At 47.6% G+C, this 24271-nt stretch overlaps 1 protein-coding gene across 3 annotated transcripts in view; it reads right to left on the bottom strand.

The window, feature by feature from the left end:
- LOC121602380 (hemicentin-1-like) overlaps positions 1-24271 on the bottom strand; it is a 92096-nt gene that overhangs the window by 18171 nt on the left and 49654 nt on the right. For all 3 annotated transcript variants that reach the window (XM_041931157.1, XM_041931169.1, XM_041931161.1), the window contains exons 3-4: positions 13616-13732; positions 6024-6224 (exon numbers count right to left, since the gene is read on the bottom strand). In XM_041931157.1, coding sequence (XP_041787091.1) covers positions 6024-6224; positions 13616-13732 — 318 coding nt within the window. The remainder of the gene's footprint in view (positions 1-6023; positions 6225-13615; positions 13733-24271) is intronic.

The following is a 24271-nucleotide window of genomic DNA, read 5'->3' as shown; positions in this document are numbered from 1 at the left end:
TGCGTTAGACATTGGTTTGAAGGGCGAACAATTGTTCTTGGAGGAGTTATCGATCCTGTGACACACTGGATTTGAGCTACATCGATACTGAAATAGTCACTGGAAAAATGACATTTTTATATATTTTCCTTTTCAGGATATGCTTTGCTAACTAAGCTTATCCTTAGCTTTTAGAACTGACGAATAGCTCTTATATTTGATTTAAATATAAGTTTTATATTGTGACGGCAGTTTACGTTGGACTGGCCATGTTTTACGCATGAAAACAGACAACCACGACCTCAAAGTATTTTTAGGCTGTCCACAAGGACAGCGGAGGCCCAAACTGAGGTGGCAAGATTTTGCTTTGCTGTTTAAATATCAATTTGCTTTAAAATTACAATTTGAACAACATGAAACGATTTGTCAAAATTTGATTCAATTTTACAGCACTCAAATGTTTGTTAATAATTGATCCTCAAAGTACCTTGGCAGAAGTTAATAATTCTTGTCTTATTTGAAGAGTTTCAACCTTTCCCAGTCATGCTCACGTTAAACAAATTTTTGCCTCGCCATAACTTTGGTAATAACTCTATTTCATTTCCCCCCATCAACTGCTGCTTTGCATCGTGATACACACCCACACACACACTGACTGAAAGCCTTCGTTCCCGCTGTCATTTAAACACAATCTCCAAAATGACAGTAAGCCGACCAAAGAAAGTTGCTGCTAATTACTTTTATCAGATTTTACTTAACCCCACGGCGCTGCTGCTGGATGGGAAGGTGGGTGCTAGGAGAGGTGGCTCGATCCCTGATGGCACAATTATTCGCCTCAATGAACTGTACTGCGAATTTCCGCACAAAACTGTGAGGGAGGTTTCACTCTTTATTGCTCAACTCCCCTTTTCCCTCCCCCGCAGAAGCGACGCATGTGACACGTCACGTAGTTGGATTGTTCTGGGGCGGAAATAAATTCCACTTTTATCCATTTCCAACTATCCCGGAGCGATCTGGGACCATCCTCCCTACTTTTCCTGCCCACCTCTCCCACCTCCAACTGCTCTCTCGTACAGCCACATTTCACGGCCATCTCAGCATTCTGAATCGTAATCGTGCAAACGCAGACATTCATACAGACACACACACACACGTACAGCGTACGACACTTGTGTTCTGAAAAGTTTATTATTTCCGGCATCAACCCATCGAGCATAGTTTCGGCACGCGTGAAAAGAAAAAAACTGGAAGCAGCAACAGAATTCGTACGGGAAACACATTCCCTTCCACCCCAGTACCGGTACTCCCACAGGACGGAGAAACACTAACACACTCAACACACACACACACAACTAAAACGCGTTCCGCAAATCCCAAAGGAACTGTTGTCACGTTGGTGCTGGGCAAAAAGCCTCAGCCAAGGGAGGTTCGGCTCAAGCTGAGCAAAAAGCACATAAAGCTTCGCCGCGTTACAGCGCAGAAAGTTTCCACGCCACCTCGCTGCCTCCCCCCGGAACCGGTGCGGGTGGGACGAATTCCGTTGCAAAGGCATTCCCGGGCTTGTTTTGGCACGGCACAGCTCAGCTGAAATCGCAAAATGTCGTCCGCTTTTCCGTTTTCAACAACACTACTGCCACGGTCCCGGGCGGCAGTGCGGCATAAGTCATTCCGGTTGACTCGTGGCATCGCCGAGGGGAGAGCCACTCTCTACCACCGCCAGCCCAATCTTACCCGCGAAGAATTTCCCGCCACAACAGAGACGCACTGTGGCTTCCTTCTCCACCAATTGCCAAACCGTTTGTACTTTTCCGAAGCACTAAAGGCACTGAAAATAAAATAAACCCCCAGCGCCTGTGGGTGCGCCGATATGGGTGCGCTTCTGCTGGGATGATATAGGCGACCCGTATGTGTATTGGCCCTTTTTGCACCAGCAAAAAAGTCCTTAAACCGCTCATCCACTTGCCTGGCACGGACAGAAGCAAGCAAGGGAGCAAGGGAGCACGGAACTGAGTAGTCAAACTTTTCCGTCCCACACGTCCCACAGTACGTTCGTACGTGTGTATGTGTGTGTGAGCGAATGTCCTCTCCGTCGCTTCCTGAGCCGGCGGAAATCTACTCTCGTGTGGAAGTTCATTTTCCTGCTGACTTCCGTTCTCTCCGTGGCCCAATCGACCACTTTCGCCACGTGGGTGCGGGCTGCGAGGAGAGTCCGAATGGTAGCGCATTGCGGAAAACGGCTTCCTGCGACGGTAACGGGGACGGACGGTTAGGTGCTGGGTGCGAAAATGCGGTCAGCAGTGTGAGCAAAGCGAACGTGCACACATACATGCGTCAAGTACGTCGCCAAGTTAGTGTGTCGCAGGAAAGGTGAACGGAGAAAAACAAAATTATTTCCCAAAAAAAGAAAACAAACTCTGATACGAAAAAAAAAAACGATGTGACAACGGACTGTCAAAGGAAGGGAGGAAACACCTCAACCCACGTCGGTCGGGCAAGGCGCAGGCGGGAAACGAAATTTCGTCTCATTTCCCGTCCCACTTGCTCGCGCTACTTCCAGGCGGTTTGGTCGTCAACTGTTGACCGACGAGGGTTTGGTTTTGCCAATTTGTTACGATTGGGAAATAAATGGATGCTTGGTGGGTGGCAATACAAAAAAAACATTAAAGCATTGACCCCGGTTTCTTAAAGCGTATCAAAGTTCACTGGAAAGATTTAATCCATGACATTGACGCTGTGACGTACTCAAATTTAAGCCCTCGTCAATGCATTTTGGAGAAGGTGCAGTCACGGGCCAGAGCTTTGCCTAATTGAACCGTATTAGCGGGTTAATTAATGCCAACCAGCCATAACCGTTTGGGCATCATTTTCCCGGACATACACAACGCTCACGCTGGTCAAACATGCTCGCAGCAGCCATAAAAGCGATCCGTTTTCCGATCGCCGTGTGGCAGGAGCATCAACAGCATCACCGCTTGCTTTCAATCGAAACTGCTCTACCGGCCAAATTTGGCTCAAACTTAGATCCTTTGATACCCACGACCTGTCACGGGTGGACAGCAAGGGTGGGTGCATTGCAGCAATCGGTACTCGAATCGGAGCTGCCCGCTTTTGAGCTGACTTTGGACGAATGGCTGACTAATGATGCAGCGTTTTCATAGAAACGGCAATGCGGAACGCTTTGAACGGGTGCATTGATTTGACTCTGTAGCAAAACTCCAATTGCTGCGAGATTTGACTTCGTTATGAAAGGTACGCCTGTGTCGGTTGCTAGTAGTTGATCCGTACACGTTTTGCTAGAGCTGCACGTTGCCGCACGGGGCGGGATCGATCGGTGATTTCGTATTGAAATGGATAAAATGATTTTTTTTCTTTTTAATTGAAGACTGCTTAAAATCAATTCTCTAGAAATTTTCCTCTTAACATCAGCATCATACAAGCTGTTGCCTGGTTGATTGGTGGCGGTAAAAACAAATCCCTCAAAGGTTACCCACTATAGTTGAGCTTTTTATGTATATATGTGTGTGTGGTCATTTTTGTTACCATGCAACGTACGACGTAATTTCACCAATGAAACCACTGCAGTCGTTCGCTAATTGATAGAAAAATAACGATGCAAATGATGAATGGTACTAGAATGATTTGCCCACAGTCGAAAACGGATGCAATGGTTTGCACTGAGGAGGAATTGCATGAAAGTAAATGAGATTTTCATATCGTTCGTTAGCGTACGATCGATAACGGTAACGAGCAGTCGTGCAATTATGACATCGTGAAGGTTAAGGTTACTACTAGCCGGTACAGTCGTCAACTCGTACGATTTAACAACATGTCCATCATGGGTTCAAGCCCCAAATTAACCGTGCCGCCATACGTAGTACGGGGGGTAACCCATAAGACACCGAAAGTCAACCCCACAAGTGGGTACAGGCAGGCCTTGACCGACAACGGTTATTGAGCCAAAAAAAAGAAGAAAGTTAAAGTTGATTTACCTTCTCTGGTCGATTAATTGGCAAAGCGAATCGATCAAATTTGTATGATCGGTGCAATTCAAACTGTCTGTGGATTGAGCTAATCGGATTTTGAATTACGCCTGAAAGTATGCTTTGATAAAAGCAGCGTTTCAAGGCGAGTAAATCAAATGCAAAGAACATCCTTCAACCCTAAGGCGGATGCTTTTCCCGCAACATCCTTGAAGTTTCCAATCCCACCAACTGTTTCCAGGAAATTGTAAATCCCCCTGTGCCGATGCCCACCATAGCTCCCTCGCTGCTTTACGCGCGGAATCAACCCAACCGGAACTCGACCAATAAATCCTGACACAGGATGGTTCTGCTCCGGGGCCCCGACCACTGCGACCACTGTTTGTGGAGTGTGCGGAGAGGGGAAAGTTTTTTCATTGTTACATCTCACATTCTATCCTCCGATCGATCCTCCTCTTCCTCAGCTCCCCCCGTTCACTGGAGATAACCCTCTTTACCCTGAAGCTAAAGTTGTTCCACCACGTGACACCTTCTAAGCGTTCACTTTGCCAAATGAAATCACTCAAAAAGATTTAATAACCTACGATTGTGCCGGTACGTGCGGTGAAAGTTGAAAGGTTGTCTCCGGATTTTTCTGATCTTGACAGTTTTCTTCCTTTTTTTTCTTTTTTCTTTCCATGGCCATACCGCTGCCGCCGTCGTTTTGTGTGTCTTTCTTTTCGCTTCACATTCCTTTTCCCATCACCAACTCTCGGGGAAAAGCATACCCGGGTCGATAAAGGACCCAAAATTTGCTCCTTCCCCGCGACGGCAGCACGCGGAAGCCAACAACCATGCTGGTGGCAAAGATAAGGATGTGCACACGAGGGAGAAAATCGGTGACGCCGGCGAACAGGAAAAACCCGCCATAAATCAGCATGCGAGACAGCGAGTTTCTTTGCGAAAAGATTTTGTACCGTCCACCCTCCCCCGGAGCCACTGCGATGGGTGCACGGCGGTGTGCTTAGCGGTCGTATGGGGATGCTTCAAAATGGCACAGTAACGGTGGTGGGGCACGATTGGTGGATCGAACGCGAGCGCGAAGGATCTGCCTGGTGCTGGATTGGAAAATGGGAAACAGTTTTGCCCCTTCGGGCACGAAAACGATCGATGATTCATCACGAGGGCTGTGCCATGTTGGGGCTTCGCTGGGAAGAAAGTTTGTTGGGCCAAAGCGAACAAGTGCTACTGACACGCAGGCAATGATAATAATGGGCGTATCGTGCGGTAGAAGGACGTAGAGAAGTTAAGCGGAATGGAGGGGTGTGCGAGAGATGATGTGTTGTAAAGATGATCGGAAGAGCTTATCGGCGATTTGTTCAAACAACTCACAAAAGAGCAGCAACTTTTTCATCCAACTGTTACACTGTGTGTGTGTTTGTGTGGCGGCAAAGAGCGGCAAAAGCTGTTGTAGCAGGCTGATAATCGCCGATAGGAATGGGCGGTAGATTTGATATCGTGCGGAACGTGTCCGTGAAAGTGGATACATTTTGTTAAAATGGTGGAAGGGGGTGATAAAAAGTCACGGTTTGAAGCATAGCATCGCTAAAGAAAAATAATTACTGCTGCAGGTACGGTTTATCCGCCAATGGTCTTACTAAGCGCCTGAAGGTATGCAACATGATACACTATGTGATTTTTAGTGTAATTTGTATCCCTAACAAATCATTCATTTTATTTCCAATGGCAAAACAGTTAATTAAAGTTCACATGAGTGCTTAGCAAACCATTGTGGGGAAAATACCAAGAATTCCAGTTGACAGTGGTTGCAATCACATTATTCACAAAATTCATGGTTGCAATCACCTTACAAATCCTACTCGATTGACAAACCTATCTTCTCCTTGTTGAGTGGTACCACCAAACAAAACCACTCGTTAGACTTCCCTGTAAAAGACTTGATGAACGTGAACCGCCGCTACATTGGCCGCACTTGAGAGAAAGGCTTACAGTCTAAGCTCCAGAGTTGAAACTTCCCTCCCCGGGCGGCATTCATCGATGCGAAACAGTCTTGCCGTTACTTACCGAGAATTTCCACACTGTGCGTAATTTCCCGTGGATCCAGCATCGCTATCTGGCAGATGTAGTCGCCTGCATCCTGCGGCACCGCGTCACGTATCTGCAGCGAGTAGCCGTTCACCAGCCGCACGCGCGGATCGGGAGTGACTTTGACCGAACCGGCGGTCAGGATCGCGATGCCTCGCTTCCAGGCCAGCACGTACGTACCTGCAAGAACGAAAGGGGAGGAGAGTGAAAGGGGTGAAAGCGTGAGTAAACAGAAATTTGATTAGCGTACTTTAGTGCGTTTGGGTCACTGGAAACGTGATCTACTGCAGGTGACCGATGATACATGTGATGAGTTCCGTTGTTTAATATAGCCTAGCCCCCAAAAATCTCAGCTACAACACACTGCACGAACACCATTAACCGGATCGGCCTACGCGGCCTACCCATTCCTCCCGCTCCAGTGCTTCGAAGCGTTATCGAAGGACGGCAATAAAGTGTAAGTTTTTATGAGTTCTTGTTAGCAATAAAACTGATAAAACTGAGAAGACGGTCGCCTTGTTTCGATTATTGTTCGTGGGTCCTTTCTGATGATTATTCTCCTTCCTGATTGTTACAGCCCTACCAGCCAAACTGCTCGGATTTCCGCCCCGATCGGACGGTGATCAAATGCTAGCGAAACAACGGCGACTACGCATCGGACATTGAGATCACGTTGGTTGGCCCGTACCCGCGTCCCAAAACATCAAACGGTATCGGCCACTCGCGTGCACCGGCAAAGGGCCCGTCGGACAAGGGCCGCTCGCGAAAAACCGTAAATCCCTTGACGCGAAAAACGAACCTAATTAAAATTAATGAAGTCTTTCGCTATAAAATTACATGCAAAATTGATCCGAAAACCCAAAGTGTCGACGTCTTGTGTTGGCGGTGGGGATGGGTAGGATGTGGAGGAGGCCTTTTTCTTTTCCACCCGCATCGGCTAACGCTTGTTCCATCGGGTCGTTAAATGAATGTTCGTACCGGGGACGGACAAAAACTGGAAGATCCAAAGTGGCAAAAAAGGGAAAACTGGACCCAACTGGTCGATGAAATGCTATTGCCAGCGGGTACTAGAACACACCAATGTTCGAGTTGTTTGTTAAACGGGCATAGCGAGCTTGAGGGGGCATACAGTGGAGTGATGCAGCGATGGTTCATTATTGTAGCCAGCTCGTTGCCAGAGTGTTCTAGCAGCTGACGATGTTTTGGAATAGGTAATTTCGTCGGTTCGCGTTTCTTCGGTGGGTCACCCACGGCTTTTGTGATAGCTGTCCAGTACCGGGTGGTGGCCATACTGGGAGGAGTTCTCCCACTGCAAGTCACGCAGCGCCGCGGACCAATCACCCGCTAACTCGTCCGGCAGTTCGCGCGATAATCTAAATGTTTACTCAGTTGAGACAAATTTTATTTTATTGCTCCCCGCTTTTATGGTCAATCCGGCCTACCGTGGTCGACCGACCGTTCTTGGGTGGCATTTGGGCTGATGGTGGTAGAACAGAAACCCAACAGAAGCAGAACTGATGGCGGGAAAGTGCTTTTTGGGAAAGTGCGTAACGGAATCGGGCGAGGTACGTAAATGCTATCAAATAGCCGTGGAGCACGGTGTAGCTTATCGAAGCGGTTATGTGAGTTGAAGTTGGTTTGCGCTGTTAACCGGGTAAAGATGAATGGGTTTTGGGTAGGCTTTCGGGAAAGCAAGTTTAGTCCAGAGACTTTAACGAGTCATTAAACGGTGTCATAATGCTGTGTTTGTTTCGCCTGATAGTGTATATTTTGAAATGGAAGTAATGATACATCTTTTAGTGCCATCTGGAAATCCAAACATGTTTGATTCGAGTTTTCACAAATTAAAATGTTGTTTGAGAGTTTTCAACATGTTCTATTGCGCTTAGGAAATGGTTTATATTTACGAAACTCACTGCAAGTGGTCAAACTGAAGCTAGAAACGTAACTTTAGCTCCAAGATCATGCCCGAAGTCATCTGCACCTGTCCTCCCAATCAATCATCACACCGCATAATTCCCGCTCGTTTGTCATATCACCCAAAGCCGGCGAGTCTTTATTGTTGTCCGGGCCTTTGATTTCATCCCTGCTCGTAGCCTTTCATGCTGGCATATTGTCTGTGCATGTGAAGAAATCGATACGTGCCCACGTTACCACGCGCTTGTCCCTTCGACAAGCCGGCGTGCATCAAACGAACGGCGGTCGGATGAGTTGCCGGCTCGGAAACAAATGTACACGCTCGGATGGACGCTGCCGTCCATCGTCTTCTATTTTCCCGCCGCTCTTTTCCCACTGGGCGATGGAATGGGCCATGGCACGGTTGCGTACCGTTGCGCACCGTTGTTTTGCACGCCTGTCATTTTTGCGGTTCTTTCACAGTTCGCCAAGCTTGTCAGCGTCAGCCGAGCGGCGGGGAAAACGGACCTGACTTCCTCGCAAACTGCAAACGGCTGGCTATCATTTTCCGGTTTGCCTACCAGTGGCTTCAGCGTGCAGTCTTGCTGTGGCACCACCGTGCGCGTAAGACAGGCTCTCTAGCAGAGTAATGTGAGGTCATTCGGATTTTTTCAGCTGCCATTTCTCTTTACTGTTTCTCGCTCGCTCTCTCTTCATCTCGTTTTTGCTGGAAAGTGTGCATGGGAAAGCTTGCCGAACGTCCCGTAGCTGTCGTGTCCGTGGTAAGCGGTCGGTCGATACGACGCAATCAGATTGAGGAGACGTCGCACGTCCTGTTAGTATCCGTCCCATTTGGGAGGTACCATTGGGAGCTACACCTGTGGATGTGAAGAAATGTGTGCTGCACCACGCAATGGAAAACGGTACGGTGGCACTGGAATCGGCACTGGAGCGCCGACCAGACACTGCACCGCGTGTACAACACATCCAATAAGGGATCTGCTTTTGACACAATTCAAATTGCGTCTCAAGCTACCGTTGATCCGGAGTTGGTCGCTGTAACCGGGGTCCACACGCGTCCCAAACTCTCGCTCGAGCTGCCCGAACCGAATCGATAAAATTTCAAAGCTACATGTTCAGCCGTCAATCCAGCCCCCGTACGTTCGCATGTAGCTCATCGGCGTCATCGGTGTTATTGACGGTGCGGTTTGGCTGTGCCTGTCGTTGATTGATTGTCATAAATAATTGTACCACGAGCTAGGGGTTGCGCACGGTCGTCGTCGTCGTCGTCGTCGTTTTGACCGGCACCGGGCAGAATCGATAAAAAAGGTCATTCCAATTTCGCGCTGGCACTGTGCAGTGCCAGCAGGAGGGACAGTGTCCTTTTGAATTATGAACGGAGCGCACGGTACTGCCGTTGACGTCACGGTAACGCGCAAGGTTGGCCAAGGATGCGCTCGGGGAGCGGCAAGGAACGTGGGTTTATTAAAAAGGGATTATTAAATTGGACTGATCGTGGATACGTTTGAAATGGACCTTTTCGATGCGTCAACTTGATGGTGGCCTGATGGTGATGTGCGGATGCGATCCATCCTTGTCATTTCTTGCAGTTACTGGATTGGACAGGAATTACTGAGGTTGATACATTTATTGCAAAGTAATAATATAGTAATGGACTTTCACTTTCGATCAATTCACCGCTCCCAAGAAGACATCGTTTTGCAGTTCAAGTAACTCCATTCTAATCCAGCAAGTTATAGTGTCTATGACAGTTCGCCACACAGTTTTGTCGCACAATTGTGCTGGTGCCGATGGCTGCTTAACCCATCATTACCATTTTCACTTCATCCCGTCCGTGCTCGGTTGTTGCACCTTTTCACCGAATGTGTGTCGATCTGGCCTGTGGCAACCACGCGTCCAGCCCCCTCGCAGCGGGATATTGATTGAATTTGCAATCAAAATAAACTCGGCCACAGGGTCGGAAACACTTCCCACCCCGGGTTGGGTCGACCATTCGATTCCACGACCGTTATCGCCTTCTGTGTGCGCTCGATGTCCAACTGTCAAAGCAAATCGATTAATGTCGTTAGCAATAGGTCAGGATCAGGGCGCGTCAGGATCGGATTCTGCTCGGACGGTAAGGGGGAGCGTTCGTGGAAGGCAACAGGAAGCGGTTCGCCTCGGGCTATGCAATCGGATGTGTATCTTTCCGCTGGCCCGGCTGTGGCTTGGGCCGTGTTTGCCCGTTGCGGGGATTTGATGAATGGCCGCTGATTACTGGGCATGCGGATGGTTGAAGTGTCGACCGGTTCGGCTGACCTTTGGCACACGCTGCCATTTATAAAGTGTGCATCTCTCTCTTTCTCTCTCTCGCTCTCACTGTATCATTCGCATTCTCTATCTCGCCCGGCACACAGGTGTAACCATGTATCGGTCATGCAGAACATACCGTGAGTTCTTGGTACGGCCCTAGATCGTACATCACCTGTAGAGCACTGATTTATTCTCGTCTAATAAGTCGGGGACGGTGCTCGCATTGCAAACGAAAACAAGCAGGGCAAATTAATATTATTATACGGCCATGGTACGCCTGGTCGATGATAATAGATGGGCTCGGAGGTTAGATAGGTTAGCAGGCTCAACATTGTTGTATTGTAATTTTGCACAAACACAGCGCACACATGGTGGGGGACGTTCACGAGCCAGAATGTTACAAATAGGACGACGAGAATGGTTTGTCATAGACACAGTGGCTATCGAATTTCCTTCAGTGAGAAAAAAAGGTGCGGTAAGCTTCGATTCTTATCATTCGGATCGGGAAAAAGTTTGAAAGGGCTGTAGCGTTATGCGTTTAATGTACATTAGATGCAATTCTAACATGTCACTACTCATACTATTCTAAAGCTCTTTAGGTAGAAATAACGAAAGATTGTCAGAATTTCAATCGCCAAAATTAAAATGAACGCTGCAACTGACTCCTCACGCCAATTGGACTCTCTGCTTTTCATTATGAAAATTCCACAAAAAGCACCAACATTCCGCCACTGATCAATATGTTGCGGTGCTGCCAACATATTGTTTCGCTTGAAAAAAAAAAGCCAAACCCCGTCCTTACTTATTGATCGCGAACGGCGCTTTCTATTTTGTTACGCTTGACCGCAAACAAATTTTCACTTCCCGCTTTCCCACCGGTTCAGCGCGTTACAGCAAACCGTTCCACCATCGTACCGCGTGCCCTGTATCGTTCCGTAGCTCTTTATTTTGCTTGTTTTGCCCAATGGTCAACCGGGCACAACAAAGGCAACCCGCCCGCCAGCCCAACAAGCGCACAACGGTGTATTGTTGCATATTAGCGTTGTGTGCGAGGGAAAATTTATTGCCTCCAGACACCAGCACAAACAGCGGATTCGATCGATTTCACTGGTTGGCACCGTTGCTTTGGTTTGCGCTGGTCAATGAATAATTTTTCCCCCCGCCTGGCCCGTTTTCCTTTGAGTCTAAAGCAACGGCAGCGGTACCTTGTATGGGTGAGGCCGCTTGATGCAGGAGAGCGCTGTTTTTAGCTGGGGTAGAACGCGGCAGCGGACTGAATGTTTTGTACAACAACGTACAAAAGGAAAAAAACAAATATCTCCACCTCATCAATGTTGCAGTAGACTCCCGCACTGTCCCGCCGCCTCCCGTCAACGCCATCCTTCGTCACCAGTCAGAAGCCAACGACAGCTATGAATTCAAAAATATGACAAATTTCACCATCCCACCCACCGCACGGACGACAAACCGCACAAACCGGGGCCCGGTCGGTCGGTCCTTTCCGCCAGTGGAAACCAAACAAAATCAAACGAAACCATTCTTGCACAGCTTGAAGCCGATGAAACAGGGAGGTGAAGGTTGACCGTGGTTTTGAATTCCACCGTCGCTATAAATTTGCCATCCATAACGATGACATTAAATATTGATCGGTTCCCGCAGGATCCCGCCCGCGGTGCTGGGCGAGGTTTTAGATTTGTGTGTCGAAGTGCTGTGGCTTTTCCGCCCGGACCCGTGGACATTTCTCACGCTCACACCGCACCGAACGGGACGCGCGTCTTCAACGTCCCCGGAACGTCGCAGATAGCTGAGAAGAGTTGTAATTTATTTTCCATTTAACTGCACCATAAACAGTTCAATGGCATGGCGCTGTTTGCTGGGGCAAAAGGGTTTAAACTTATAATGCTCAAACAATGCAGCGGTGGGGTTTGGGGTTGGAGCCTCGACCCGATTGCCCGATTGATTTACTGCCCCAGCAATTGCTTTGTTTTATTGACAGTCGGGTTGCGCTGTGTTTGCTTTTGTGACTGCTGGTGTGGGGCAGACCAATTTTGGCAACAGTTTTGTGACTGCGGCTTTAAAGCTAGCACAATGAGCTGTGAGCTTTGAGCTGCTGAAAGGTGAAACTGTGGCATAGGGATGGGTTTTGGTTTCTCAATTTCCCCAGCCCCCTTGGTCGATTAATAAACAACGCTTTAGCCAACCAGGATTCGACATTTCCTTGCTGTGTTTTCGAGCAATTGGCTTTGCTTTTTTGCGTAAAACCTGAATGAGCCCCGTAAAAGAAGTGAATTCTTGGTTCAAAAAATGGCTAAATAACCTGTTTGAGGGCAAACAGAAAGGGATCAAAAGATATCCTTGCCAAAAAATGGTTTAAACCCACTCTTTGTTTCAGTCCAGCCGCACACAAAAACGCAAAAACAAAAGCCAACCCCAAGAATGAATGCCTTTGGAGTGGAAATCCCATTTACAAATACGGCCCCTTTTCGGGCTTGGATCGCAAGAAAAATATGTTTCATAATGTAATAAAACCTCTAGCACGGACAGTCCGCGTACCCTCCGCTTTCGGCCAGCCCTTTTTGCCCCGTTTGATCTTGTTTGTGGGAGATTGCGATTTTTTTGTATGTCTGGATTGTGCTCACCTTGCTTTAGTGTACCGCACGTAACATCAACGCACTACCAGCACCAACAGAAAAAAAAAAGGATTTACCCCTTCCCAATCTCCCTTGGGATGGTTGTCCCTTATCCTCCAGAGCGAATGTGCGCCTACGAGAACAAACGGCACAGCAGGAGCAACCCACAAAAAAGAGGGATAAATCAATTTGTGTTTTATTTGGCTCAATTCTAAGCCTCACAGCACATACCCTTGGCTTGGTGTACCCCGCATATGGGTTCGCTTGACCACTGCAGGTCTCATAAAACCCTACGTGAACGCGCTGGGCAGCATAGCCCGTGGAAGAGTTCTGGTACAAATTAGGCGGTTTGAAAGGACGAAGGTAGGGCCTCAGCCCTCAATAAGCTGTTTGGTGGTTGATCGCTTTTTTGCTTCTTTCTCGGTGGTTCTTTTCCGCCCTTTCAAACACGGACAAGATCCGGGCCAACCGAGCACTCCTGTGGATAATTTCCACATAGTTATGGCTCCCCTGGGGAGGTCTCCCGCCCGTAGTGGAATAAAAAATAATCTAAGAAATGAATCGCCGTTCGTCGGGGCGATTGGTGTGCCGCGTAGGCGAGAGCCCGTTGGTGAGGGATTGTTTTGGGCGCAACGACTGCTCGAGAAGCTATCGGCTCGGTGCTTGAAGTGTGAGCAATGTCAGTGTGGCTGCGGCTGGAGGTTCAGGTTTCTGGTCTGGTCTGCTCCTTACCTGGAGAGGCTACTTCGCAGGGCAGTGTAATCGTATCGCCGACAGCGAACTTGAATGCTTCCGATCTGGAGATGAATAGTGGTTCCGCTTTGTTGAGTATCTGACTAGCTGCTTCACCTGCGAAAGACATCGGGAAGAGTGGGGGAAACCCATTAGAACGTGATTGAAGGCGTCGGTGCTTAAAGTTCGTGTGCATGGTTTAAGGCACCTGCTTCACTTGCAGGCGTGTGTGTGTGAGTTCTTTTTGCTTCTTTCAAGTCAGGATTGGAACAAAACTTATCATTGCATTTTTAATATAACGAACAGATATTCAAGTTAACCACACGCTGCAGTTTGCGTGATCCTAAGGTTGAGATAGAAAGAGAGAGAGGGATGCTTTTCCTCAGATTGGCTTGCTCGGTGGGAAAAACTTCGCTTCCTTTGCACTCTCTTGCTGAATAATTTATACACATTTTTAATTGGTGATATAAGAGGCTCTGAATAGCTTGCAATTGAGCTTGAAAAGCTCTCCACGGTCGTGTCGTTTTTCGTTTTCCGTTTTCTTTCTGCCCAACTCAAGCACACTCGCTCCACGGTTCTGTCTGGTGATACTTCCCCGAACAGAATCAGGCCATCAGAATTATCGTTCTTCTATCGCTTCTATTCTTAGCTCCGTTTTGGCGTTTCCCTCAATCCCCAATCCCAATCGCACAAAGATAGTTTTTCCAACTTATGCACAAAACCGGAGCTGCACTAACGAAGGTGGTCATCGTTGCTGGACGACGTTCTGGAGGTGGTGGCGAAGCGATGGAAGAAAGAAATGGGCACGAGAAAACTGGAAAACTTTTCCTTTTCTTTCTCCCCGAAACAGTAAAGCTTTCGGTGAGGCTCTGAAATCTGATGCAATATCCTTTGCCACCGGTATCGGCCCACATGCACCAGAGCCGGTAGCCAGCTGTCCGGCAGTCCGGCCAGAAGGAAAAGCTAGAGCTAGAGGGTGAATAATAAATGGCACTTGGTGAAAATTATTCATCCGAGCGCATACTCCCTCCGCCGGGAAAGTTTTGGGCTCTCATATTAATTGGCCGGCTTAGTTTGGTGCCCGGTTGGCTTAGCTCAGGTCGGAGATGATTGGTGGGAAGCATGAGCAAGATTTAGCTGCTTGCTTTGTGGAGTTAGGCAGAAAAAACTGATACCGCTTTATGCATCTCTTTCAGCGTGTCCTGTAGGACTTAAAGTTTCACGTTTAATTCAATAAAAGCAAGTTAAAGTTCTTTTGCAGTCGAGTTTAATTTGAACTAATTTCTTAGAAAATATTGGTGACACGTGTATAAAAAAAACCACAAAATGAATACCATTTAACACCATCCCAAAGCGGAGCTTCGTATCCCATAGTATCCAAGGACACCTGATGCGGGAACCCACAGGAAATGTGGAATCCTCGCACTGTCTTACGCCACACAGACACCCTTCGTCGAGACATTTGCAAAAGATAAATCTATTTATAACCCGTTTAAGTTGGTTGATTTTGTAAAACATCCCGGTCGGCCCTGGTTCCACAACCACAGTCTCGCATACGGCCAGCAACACCACACCGTCTAATGTGTGGCCGAGTCGTGCCGAGCACTCGGTGAGCTTCGCCCGAAACCGCACAACAGATGCTTCCTCCAGAGCGGCAAGAAGACACGACGCGAAGCACAACACTTCGTTGGCCTTGGCAGGCGAGTGTGGATTATAATTGTGTTTGCCATGCCATGACAGGTGGAGTTTTCCACCCGGTTTGACGCACCCAGGGGTATCGGGTTGCTCACGAAGGCACCGGGATCAGGTTCATCGCTTTGAAGAGAAAACGCCGCACGCCGGTGAGTGGCGTGTGGAGCTATGCTCCGTTGTGGCAGCATCAGGCAGCACCATTACTGCGGGTACCTGCGGATGTACCTGTTCGGGAAGAGTTTTGCGAAACTGCCTGTCTGTGAAAAACGTCGCTTTCAGAGCGTGTCCTAAATGCGTCCTCAACCTAGCCCCGGCTGTTATCAGGCGTTGGTGGCAGTAGTGGTAAGCGCACAAATTACTTTACAGTGGCTTGCACCGCATACATCGTTAACGGATTTCAACAGCAGGGCGCTAAGCCTGCAGGTTCAAAAGGTTCGCTCATTCGAATTTAGGGAATTTGGAACGAAAGCTTCTTTTTTTTCAGTGGCTTAGAATGCTTACTCACGCTCAGTAGGTGCATGATTAATGACAGTTTCAGGGTGGAAGAATTGAAGGCATAACAATATCTATAAAGCAGACGTCATCGTGTTGCAACGGGTTTGAAACTATTGCATAATAGTGTGCTTATGTGTGATGATTTATCTTACTTTTGATTCTATAAAATCCATAACCTAACCGAAACAAACTCCCATTCAACAAACTATCTCCCAAAGGACCGTATGATGTATGGTGCTTCAAACCCCTTTCTTTTCTATTTGCTTGAGACAGCTCCACTCGGCTAACTTCATGGATTCCCTTTCCTTAAGGGTATTGCGAACCGTGTGAAGAGATTTGCTCCCCTTCTGCTTGCCGTGTTTGGTTTCTTGCCTCGATGCCGAAGATTGCAGAGTTCAGAGTTTTTTTTCGCAGAATTCCTTCACTCCACAGCCCGTAGCCAGCGGGCATCATTTCCCATCAGGCTGAAATGGGGCAGGGCCATCGCGTCGGTACGCCGGTAGCATATGAAATGAGTGTCATAAATTTCCGAGCTCCCGTACCCAGAGCCGTCCCAGTTGGTGCCCTTGGGGAATTGGCACCGAGTCGGTCGGTGTCGATTTTTTTTAGGATGGAGGTTTTTGAAGTTATACCACAGCCACGCACAGCCCGGATGGTGTTTGTTGAGTTCAAGGGAGAACCATGCTAACCGCAAGAAGCAAATGAGCCACGAAGAATGTGAAATCGTTTTCACTTTCATCATGCCTTCTGCACTCCCCTTGGGAGGAGTTGTTCGTGAGCTAATTTGGTGTCATTCTGTTTCGTAAAAAAAAAACGAACGAGAAGGTAATCCAATTGCTGTTTGCTTTCAGTCACACATGGAACGGTAATCCCTGCCATTTGTCTACCAACAAGTGCTCCAATGCAGTTGAAAATAGCTTTTCGGGCAATTAAAAATGAAAATTCTTCGTTTTCCATCGTTCATAAGACAGCACATCAAGCTCAGCCTCGTTCAAACGATCCACCGTACCGTACTGATTGTGTCGGCTCGTACAATAGACGCAAAAAACAGTGACAACCATTAGCTGCCTCTTCCCGGGCTCCACATGAACAATCCGTAGGCAATAATCATTTCGCCCTTAATTGTAATCGTTTAACCGACAGTTCCGAGGGAAAACACGGCTCCCAGCGAAACAATCCCGCTCATGTGTCCCCCGGCTGGTTGTTTGCGAAATTATGCAAAGCGAGCTCTAAAAATAAACACACACACACACACACCCATACTGTGCCACACAATCGTAACGCACGGCGGAAAAGCATCCCACCAAAACCATTTGCCTTCGCTGCGTCTTATTATGTCCTGAAAAGAGCGCTTTAACATCGTTTGCTCGCACAGCCATATGGGCCCGGGCGCTATCGCTTTCACCATCTGCTGTCGATTGAAGCTGCTTTTAAAATGGGAAAACCATACACCGTCGGTCCACGGTGGGTGGGAAGGAGTGAGAGCGCTTCAGAGTATTTCTGGGTGGGTGGAAGAAGACACTGACACTGCGAGGCAAGGGATTAGCGTGCCTGTCCGGTCAAACAGGGGGAGGAGAACGGAAAATAGTTTTCTAATTACAAAAGCAAACATTACCAACACGTGTGTATGTGTGCCTGGGTGTGTGTGTGTGTGCACCAGTACGCTTTAATGTGTGTGTGAACATTTTAAAAGCTTTTCGCTATTGAATTTTTGCTGTGTTGCTTCGTCCGCGCGGCGATGCCGTTGGCCATTCGATTTTAATCAACCAGATCGTTGTCCACCCTCCGAAAGCCATAGGAAAGCGTTCCAGCCAGGCTAGCGATGGCAGGGAGATACACACACACTTACCGAGGCATGGCATGGAGAGAATTAAGCTTTTAACGAACCCGAAAGCTGACATAACCATTCGTAATGAGACATTTTCCTCGCTTCACCATTACGGGAATGTTGCCAGAGGGGGATAGAAATCCATAAGCGGCACAAGCGCTCTGCAACATCAAACGATGCTACATCACTTCAGTGACGGGAAATGGCTTTCGTTCGCGTTCGTTCTTTTTCTTTTTTTTACTTCTACCTCTTGCACAACCATTTCCTACCAGCTTTCACCACCGCAACCGTCTGACATTTAAAAAGTGTCGCCTGCGGCCCATACGCCAACTCCAAAGCCCATCATCATCATCAGCATCATCAGTATTATTACCCTCATCTGCGCGGGCACATTCCTCCAGTCGTGAGACACGCTGTCATTGGGCTGATGGGCAATATTGTGCGCGACAATTCCCGAGCACCCCTTTTTGCGCGTTATCCTCCAACTCTCTCTCTTTCTCTCTCTCTCTCTCTCTCGTGATGTGTCTCCTAAGGCCAGCCGGCATGGCAAGCGGATTGAATTTGCACAAAGTTAGCAGACCGTAACGCGCAGGCATATGGCCGCCATAGCCTTGTGTGCCACACGTCCGAATCAGTCGCCCGGAAGGAATCTCAGGCCCCGACTGCGAATTGAATCATGTCTGGAATTATGAAAATTTTATTAACCGCTTAAAACTCTCACACACACACATACACACCGAGTTGAGGACACACGAGGCATCTAGAGGTGCAATTAAGATAAAAGCTGCGCGAAGCGGCCGATGCAAACACGGGCGCTGTTTCAGATGCTCGCGAGAGTGGATTTTAATTGCATTAATACGACGGTTTATGCTGGCGATTATCAGCTTCAGCCGTAGCGATGAAAACGCCTGGATTAAAGCTTGTTCCACCCACCGATTGCCGTTGGGGGGGGGGGGGGTCGAATCGCGAAAAGCGATCAACATTTTTCCGCCAGCAACTAATTCGATGGAAGTTGTTAATGAGTCGCAAAAAATGAGCTCAGCCGGGTGGGGTGTAATGCATTTTGCCAGCGGTTGGGTGCTAGTGCGTCGTAAAAATAGCGAGTTTTCTATATCTTAAAACACACAAACACACACACACACAAGCACGGTTCCGAGGGAAAAGTTATTTTCCTTCCCATTTTAGCGTAACCAAATTAATGCGAAGGCAGCGCAGGGTAGAGCGCCGGGGGTCGAAAAACTGAAAGAACTGTCAGGTTCATGTACAGTCGCTGCACCCGTCTGGCGTGACGGGTCGTGTCAACGATAAATCAGCCCGTAAACGAGCCTGTTTCTTGGCGCTTGCTCCCAGCCCAGCCCATCCCATTCGTCGTGCAATATTGTTCAGTGGCAGCCGGAAATCATCCCCACCCCTTATCACCGGATAAGACGCTGGCATGGCGTGGCAAAACATCGGGAGAAGCGTGAGGAGTTTATTCCGAGTTTCGCACATTCGGTGGCGAAGGACGAGACGATGCCGATGGCAGTAGCCGGATTCCGCAAAATGTGGTTATCGTTCACAAAGTTTAATTATCTCATAAATTCTACGATATAATAATAATAAGAAGCGCGAAAATCGTTCCCTCCCCGCACCCACAAAAAAGATGGCAGCAGAACCGTTGTGTGTATGCGCGCGATTTTTCTGCTCTTTTTCTTTCCCGTTAAGCAGAGACGAGCGACGGGCCTTTTGTACGCGCATGAAGCATATTTTTATGCCTCCTTGACTCACACCCATACACACACCCACCTCTGCTTTTCCTTATTCTGGCAGGTGTGGTTTTTCCGGACAAAACACGTAGCACCGCGCTCTGGAATGGGATGCTGTGAAGCACGGCGAATGCTGCCGGTGGGGGGTGACCGTAATGATAGGTTCCGTTTCCCGTGCCAACTCCCACGCCCGTCTGGGGTACTTTCGGGCCATGCCGCGAGCTCCGCTGCCATGCGGTATGAATTGCCTAACTTCATTATATTTTAAATCTTCCGGGCCGCCCCGAAAATCTCTTCCGGCCAGATGGAGATGGGACAGCCGGAAAACGGTCCGTTTGCATGCTGCTTCCCGCAGGCCGGCGCCTGCTCAAGCCGCTTAATCCTCGCCCGAGTCGCTGATTTGTGTAAAAGTGAATGAATATTTAAATCTGTGGCTGTGAGCGTTGGGCTGGGAGCAGAATGGTGCTGAACGCGCTCGAGCCGCACTGCGAGCGTGTTGTGAAGTTGGTTGATAAGAAAAGTGTGATTAGTGTTGCGCGATCAGTCTAGGATTAGTGACTGATGAAGTTATTCTGGACTGCGATTGTAAGATAAGTAAAGTATAAAAAATGATTATTAAAAGAAAAACCTTAAGGTTCTTATCATAAAAGAATTAGCAAATAAACATATTAACTTAAAAGTAGGCCACAAAACTTGCATAAACAACCATTCTATAAGAACGGAATCGGACAAGTGACCATTAATTGCACGAATCATATTGCCGTTGCTTCTTCCACTTACCGGTGTACCATTAACGTTATTTATTTCCAGTTTTCCAAACACTTTCCCACCTCCCCTCCAACCCCCGCTCCTATCTGCTGGGTCAAGATAGATAGTGTGGCAACAGCGTCATTGCCGAAAGTTGTCTATTCAAATGGAAAATGGAAACAGACGCAAACTGTGCAAAGCTGCGGATTAGCCGGATTGCCGACGTGAAAATGAAGTCAAAGCACCAAACCACCACCTCCCGCTCTCCCTTCTCCCCTGTTGTGGTATCTCGACTTCAGAATTCTGAATGTAAAACAATAACAGCCCATCGGAAGCGCTTAAGCCCGGACCAAATGCGATGTAAAGCCAAGGGTGGATCAAGCGATATCAAAGAGCGTCTTGGTGGCGGTTACAATGAGCGCTTTAATGGCCTTTTTGGTGCCGGGTGGCCTTCTGCCACCCTTCGCTGGTGGTAGGAGAGGGATTGTTTTAAGTAGGATTTCGAAAAATCGACGAAAGTGGAGCATAGTTTGCGGAACAACAATAATTGCTCTACCGTTGCGAAGCGGCTCGTGCTTGTATTGCGGGCGATATTCTTCAATAATGAATCATCGACGACAACACGCTCGAAGTGAGTGCCGACCTAGCAAACCCGGGTTCCCGGGAAGAGGCCACCCATACCTGGCACTTATCCCGTTTCCCGTTCGGTCGAAAATCGTTTCGTCTTCATCAGTAGACTGTGAATGGACGTGAGATGATTTCTTGAAATGAACTGAGAATAGTTCACTAGCAAGAGTTCGCTTCAAAAAGAAACGATCTTCTTGAAGTATTGTAACAATCAATTCTACAACAAGTGATTTCACTTCTGCTGGTTGTACAGATCTCGAACCCAAACGGACGGCAATGGTGACTTACGGCAAGGTGAATCGAGCAGAATTGAAGCTCGGCAGCAGAATCCACCCGCAGTACTAACCCGCATCGATTCGGGAAGATCCGATCAAAAGCTTGCTGGAGTTGAAGCTCACTCAGCAAACACGGCAGCAAAATAACGTTTGACTAAATTGGAATTGGTCCTTCAACTGCAGGCACTTGGGTTTTTGTGTGGCTGATTTCTGATGCAGCTTTCGCATCAACGTTTCATGAGTTGAATCAAATCAAAGGTTTTTGCTTGTTGGTTTTTTGTTGCTTGCTTGTTCGCATCATGAGGAAGCAGTCGTAGGAAATGTTGGGTTTGGGAAAATACGGATTGGATTAGAGATGTTCCACAAGCATCAGATGGCAATTGCAAACGTATGCAAGAAAACATGTCTTGTCCTTAGTATTTAATCCGTTTGAACGACAAAACTCATATTTGTTTAGGTGAGTAGAAAAACTATGAAGTATTCGATCATTGAAATATTCAAAAAGGAGCAATAGTGTTCCATTATTCCGTTATCAGTATTGAACCGATTCATGGAACGTTTGGTGTTTGAGGCTAACTATGTTTCAAAATTAGAGCCTTTTCCAAACTGAAGAGTAACAAGCATTCAAAGCTCTTTAAATAAATTCTTTGACGTTTTGTGATATGTAATGTTTCATTTGGCAATATATGTGATTTAAAATCTGTATATCAGCACCCCTTCAAATGGAAACGAGACGCGCGGGTCTTTGTTTTATTCGCGCTCACTCTGTCAAAGCAAGTGTTTTAATTAAACATGTTAATTTCCTTCTAAATTCACGCACTGTCAGCGGTTAAACCTTTCGCCTAAGCTTCCGTGACCCGCGCTGTCAGCAGTATAATTATCTCACCGTTTCCCACAAACTGCGAGCAGGCAATGAATTTGAAATACCCCATTTCATTATTCATTATTTATTTCACACATTTGCTGTTCTTCGCTGTTGCGCTATTCTCTCCACCCGAACGCGACCGGGCTACGAACGCTCGACTCCCAAACATCCGAAAATGGAGATCATAAGAATGAGGTGACTCCGTTAGGGTGGGAAGCGGGGAAACAGCAGTAGCCCGGGGGGAAGGGAGTGAAAAAAAGGAGACCACACAGGCAAATCAAATACAAGTGGACTAATTTTAATCGCATGTTACGGTGCCGGTGCCCGGTAGGCAAAACCGTGTCACGTGCTAATTGAAACAAAATATTCAAATGAAGCAACCACTTTTTCCCAGACGCACACGCGTACACAGACACTCATACGGTATGCTAATTTGGATTGCTTTGAGAGGAATCTTCTTAGCGGGGAGGAAAAAATAAACCAGGGCAATGCTGGTGGGTGTGTTTTTAATATAAATTAAATTGCTGAACATGCTTCGTTCGCATACTAGCTGCTGAATCTGCGATTCGTTATGGTAGTTTTTTGTTTTTGTTAATTTCCTTTCACAAACAAACCCAACATGCAGGAATAAGAGCAAACACCGTAATGATAAAATAAAACTATTATAATTGTCGCATAAAACATATCCTGCCCGTTGCACACCACGCTCATGGTGTGTTTGCACAACAAACTGAACCAAAACAACCAAAACACTTCGTTAAACATCCAAAACCTGCCTTACCGAAGTGAAACCACAATCGTTCGCATCGATTTAAGACACTCTCCCCCCTCACCATGTTTCCCGCTGTTTATGCCCCACTGCAAACCATGAATGTTTCAGTATTAAATTCTTCGTGGCTTACTGATTGCATTGCGGGATGCATCCTTCCACTCCGCTCGCCGGCACCCGGCCACCAGTCGGGAAGAAATTTAAACGCAATGAAATATTTATATTCACGCCACGGGTCAGCAGATCGGTGCGGGTGGATTGAGCGGGGCAAAGTAGAGGAGTAAATTTAATTTACCATCCCCCACATCCGTGGCATGTTTCGGAAAGGGCAACGACAACAGGGCATCACAGAGGGCAGAGTGCAAGAGTGGGGGGAAAAAAAATCCCACCCAGCGAAAAGGGACCGGGCATTAAAATTGGCCTGGAAAGGCCAAAAGGTGAAAAGAAAATCGCACAAACACTGCAACGGAAATGTATGCACCGTGATTTCGGGGTGAGAGGTGGTTGACCGGTGTATTTTTTTGCTCTTTCATTTGCACAGTAACATCAGCGATAAATCATGCATATTCATGGCATTTAATCAATTTATGATGCACGGCTTGCGCGGTCCTACCACACGTTGTGATAATTATAGCAATTAATATTTTTTTCATTGGCCTTCTACTCACACACCATCACCCTACGCTCCATGGACAATTGGCTGCGCATCAGTGCACATTACCGACTTATTTCAAACGTAGAGTGTTTGTGGGACGTTTTAATCTTCCCAAATGGGTTAATGGTAAACTCGCTGGTTCTGGCGAGCTATCAATCCAGTTACAGCAAGGGACAACCGCTGGTCCATCGTGCCATCGGCAATAGTAGACTGAAGAGTTGAATCAACAAAAGTACTGCTGCTATTCACTTTGAGCGAGTTCGATTGGGCGGTGAATGGTAGCGAAAGAATAGGAAGTGCAAAAATGGTCGGGACACGTTCAATGTGACAACCCAAATCACGAAATGGAAACCGGCAAACACTGGTTGCGAAAATTCTATTACCAGCCAAACACCGCACACACATACACACATACAAGTCCCATCTGACGACAATTCAATTTGGTTCTGGCGGGTTTGTGTAAGCAAAAAAGGACGACCGACAACACCCACGACCACACTAACCCAACTGCTGCGAGGAGTGGTTGTGCAGATAAGGCCAGCTTCACTATCGGGAGCTAGCCCAAGTGCGTTCGGTTTTCGTTTTCACTCATCCGCCCGTCCGCTCCTTTTGCTGCTGGTCCTTGCTCGCTCGCCGCCTTTCTCTCAGTTCAGAGGAAGAGTATTCTCGCTTATAAGCTACTTCAAAACATGTGGCACTTAAAGTAACGAAGAAACCGTGAAACAAATCACCACCCCGGTAACGGAAAGCTTGCAGAGCCTGCTTTGCTGCAGTATGGATTAGGGTTGAACATCATCCAACCCGTGTTGGAAGCGTTGTCTTGCGTGCCAGCGAAACAAAACCCACCACGAGACTCGATCGTTTCAGCATCGCGCAGCGGTTCGTTTCGATCGAGCGCGCTCGGCATTCTGCGTCGTTGGCTGGAGGATTATTTGCCCGCAATCACTTTCGCATCTTT

Source organism: Anopheles merus, chromosome 2R (assembly GCF_017562075.2).
Source record: "Anopheles merus strain MAF chromosome 2R, AmerM5.1, whole genome shotgun sequence".
Taxonomy (NCBI): Eukaryota; Metazoa; Arthropoda; class Insecta; order Diptera; family Culicidae; genus Anopheles; species Anopheles merus.
Note: the sequence above shows the minus strand (reverse complement) of the source record. Positions and strands in the feature narration are given on the sequence as shown.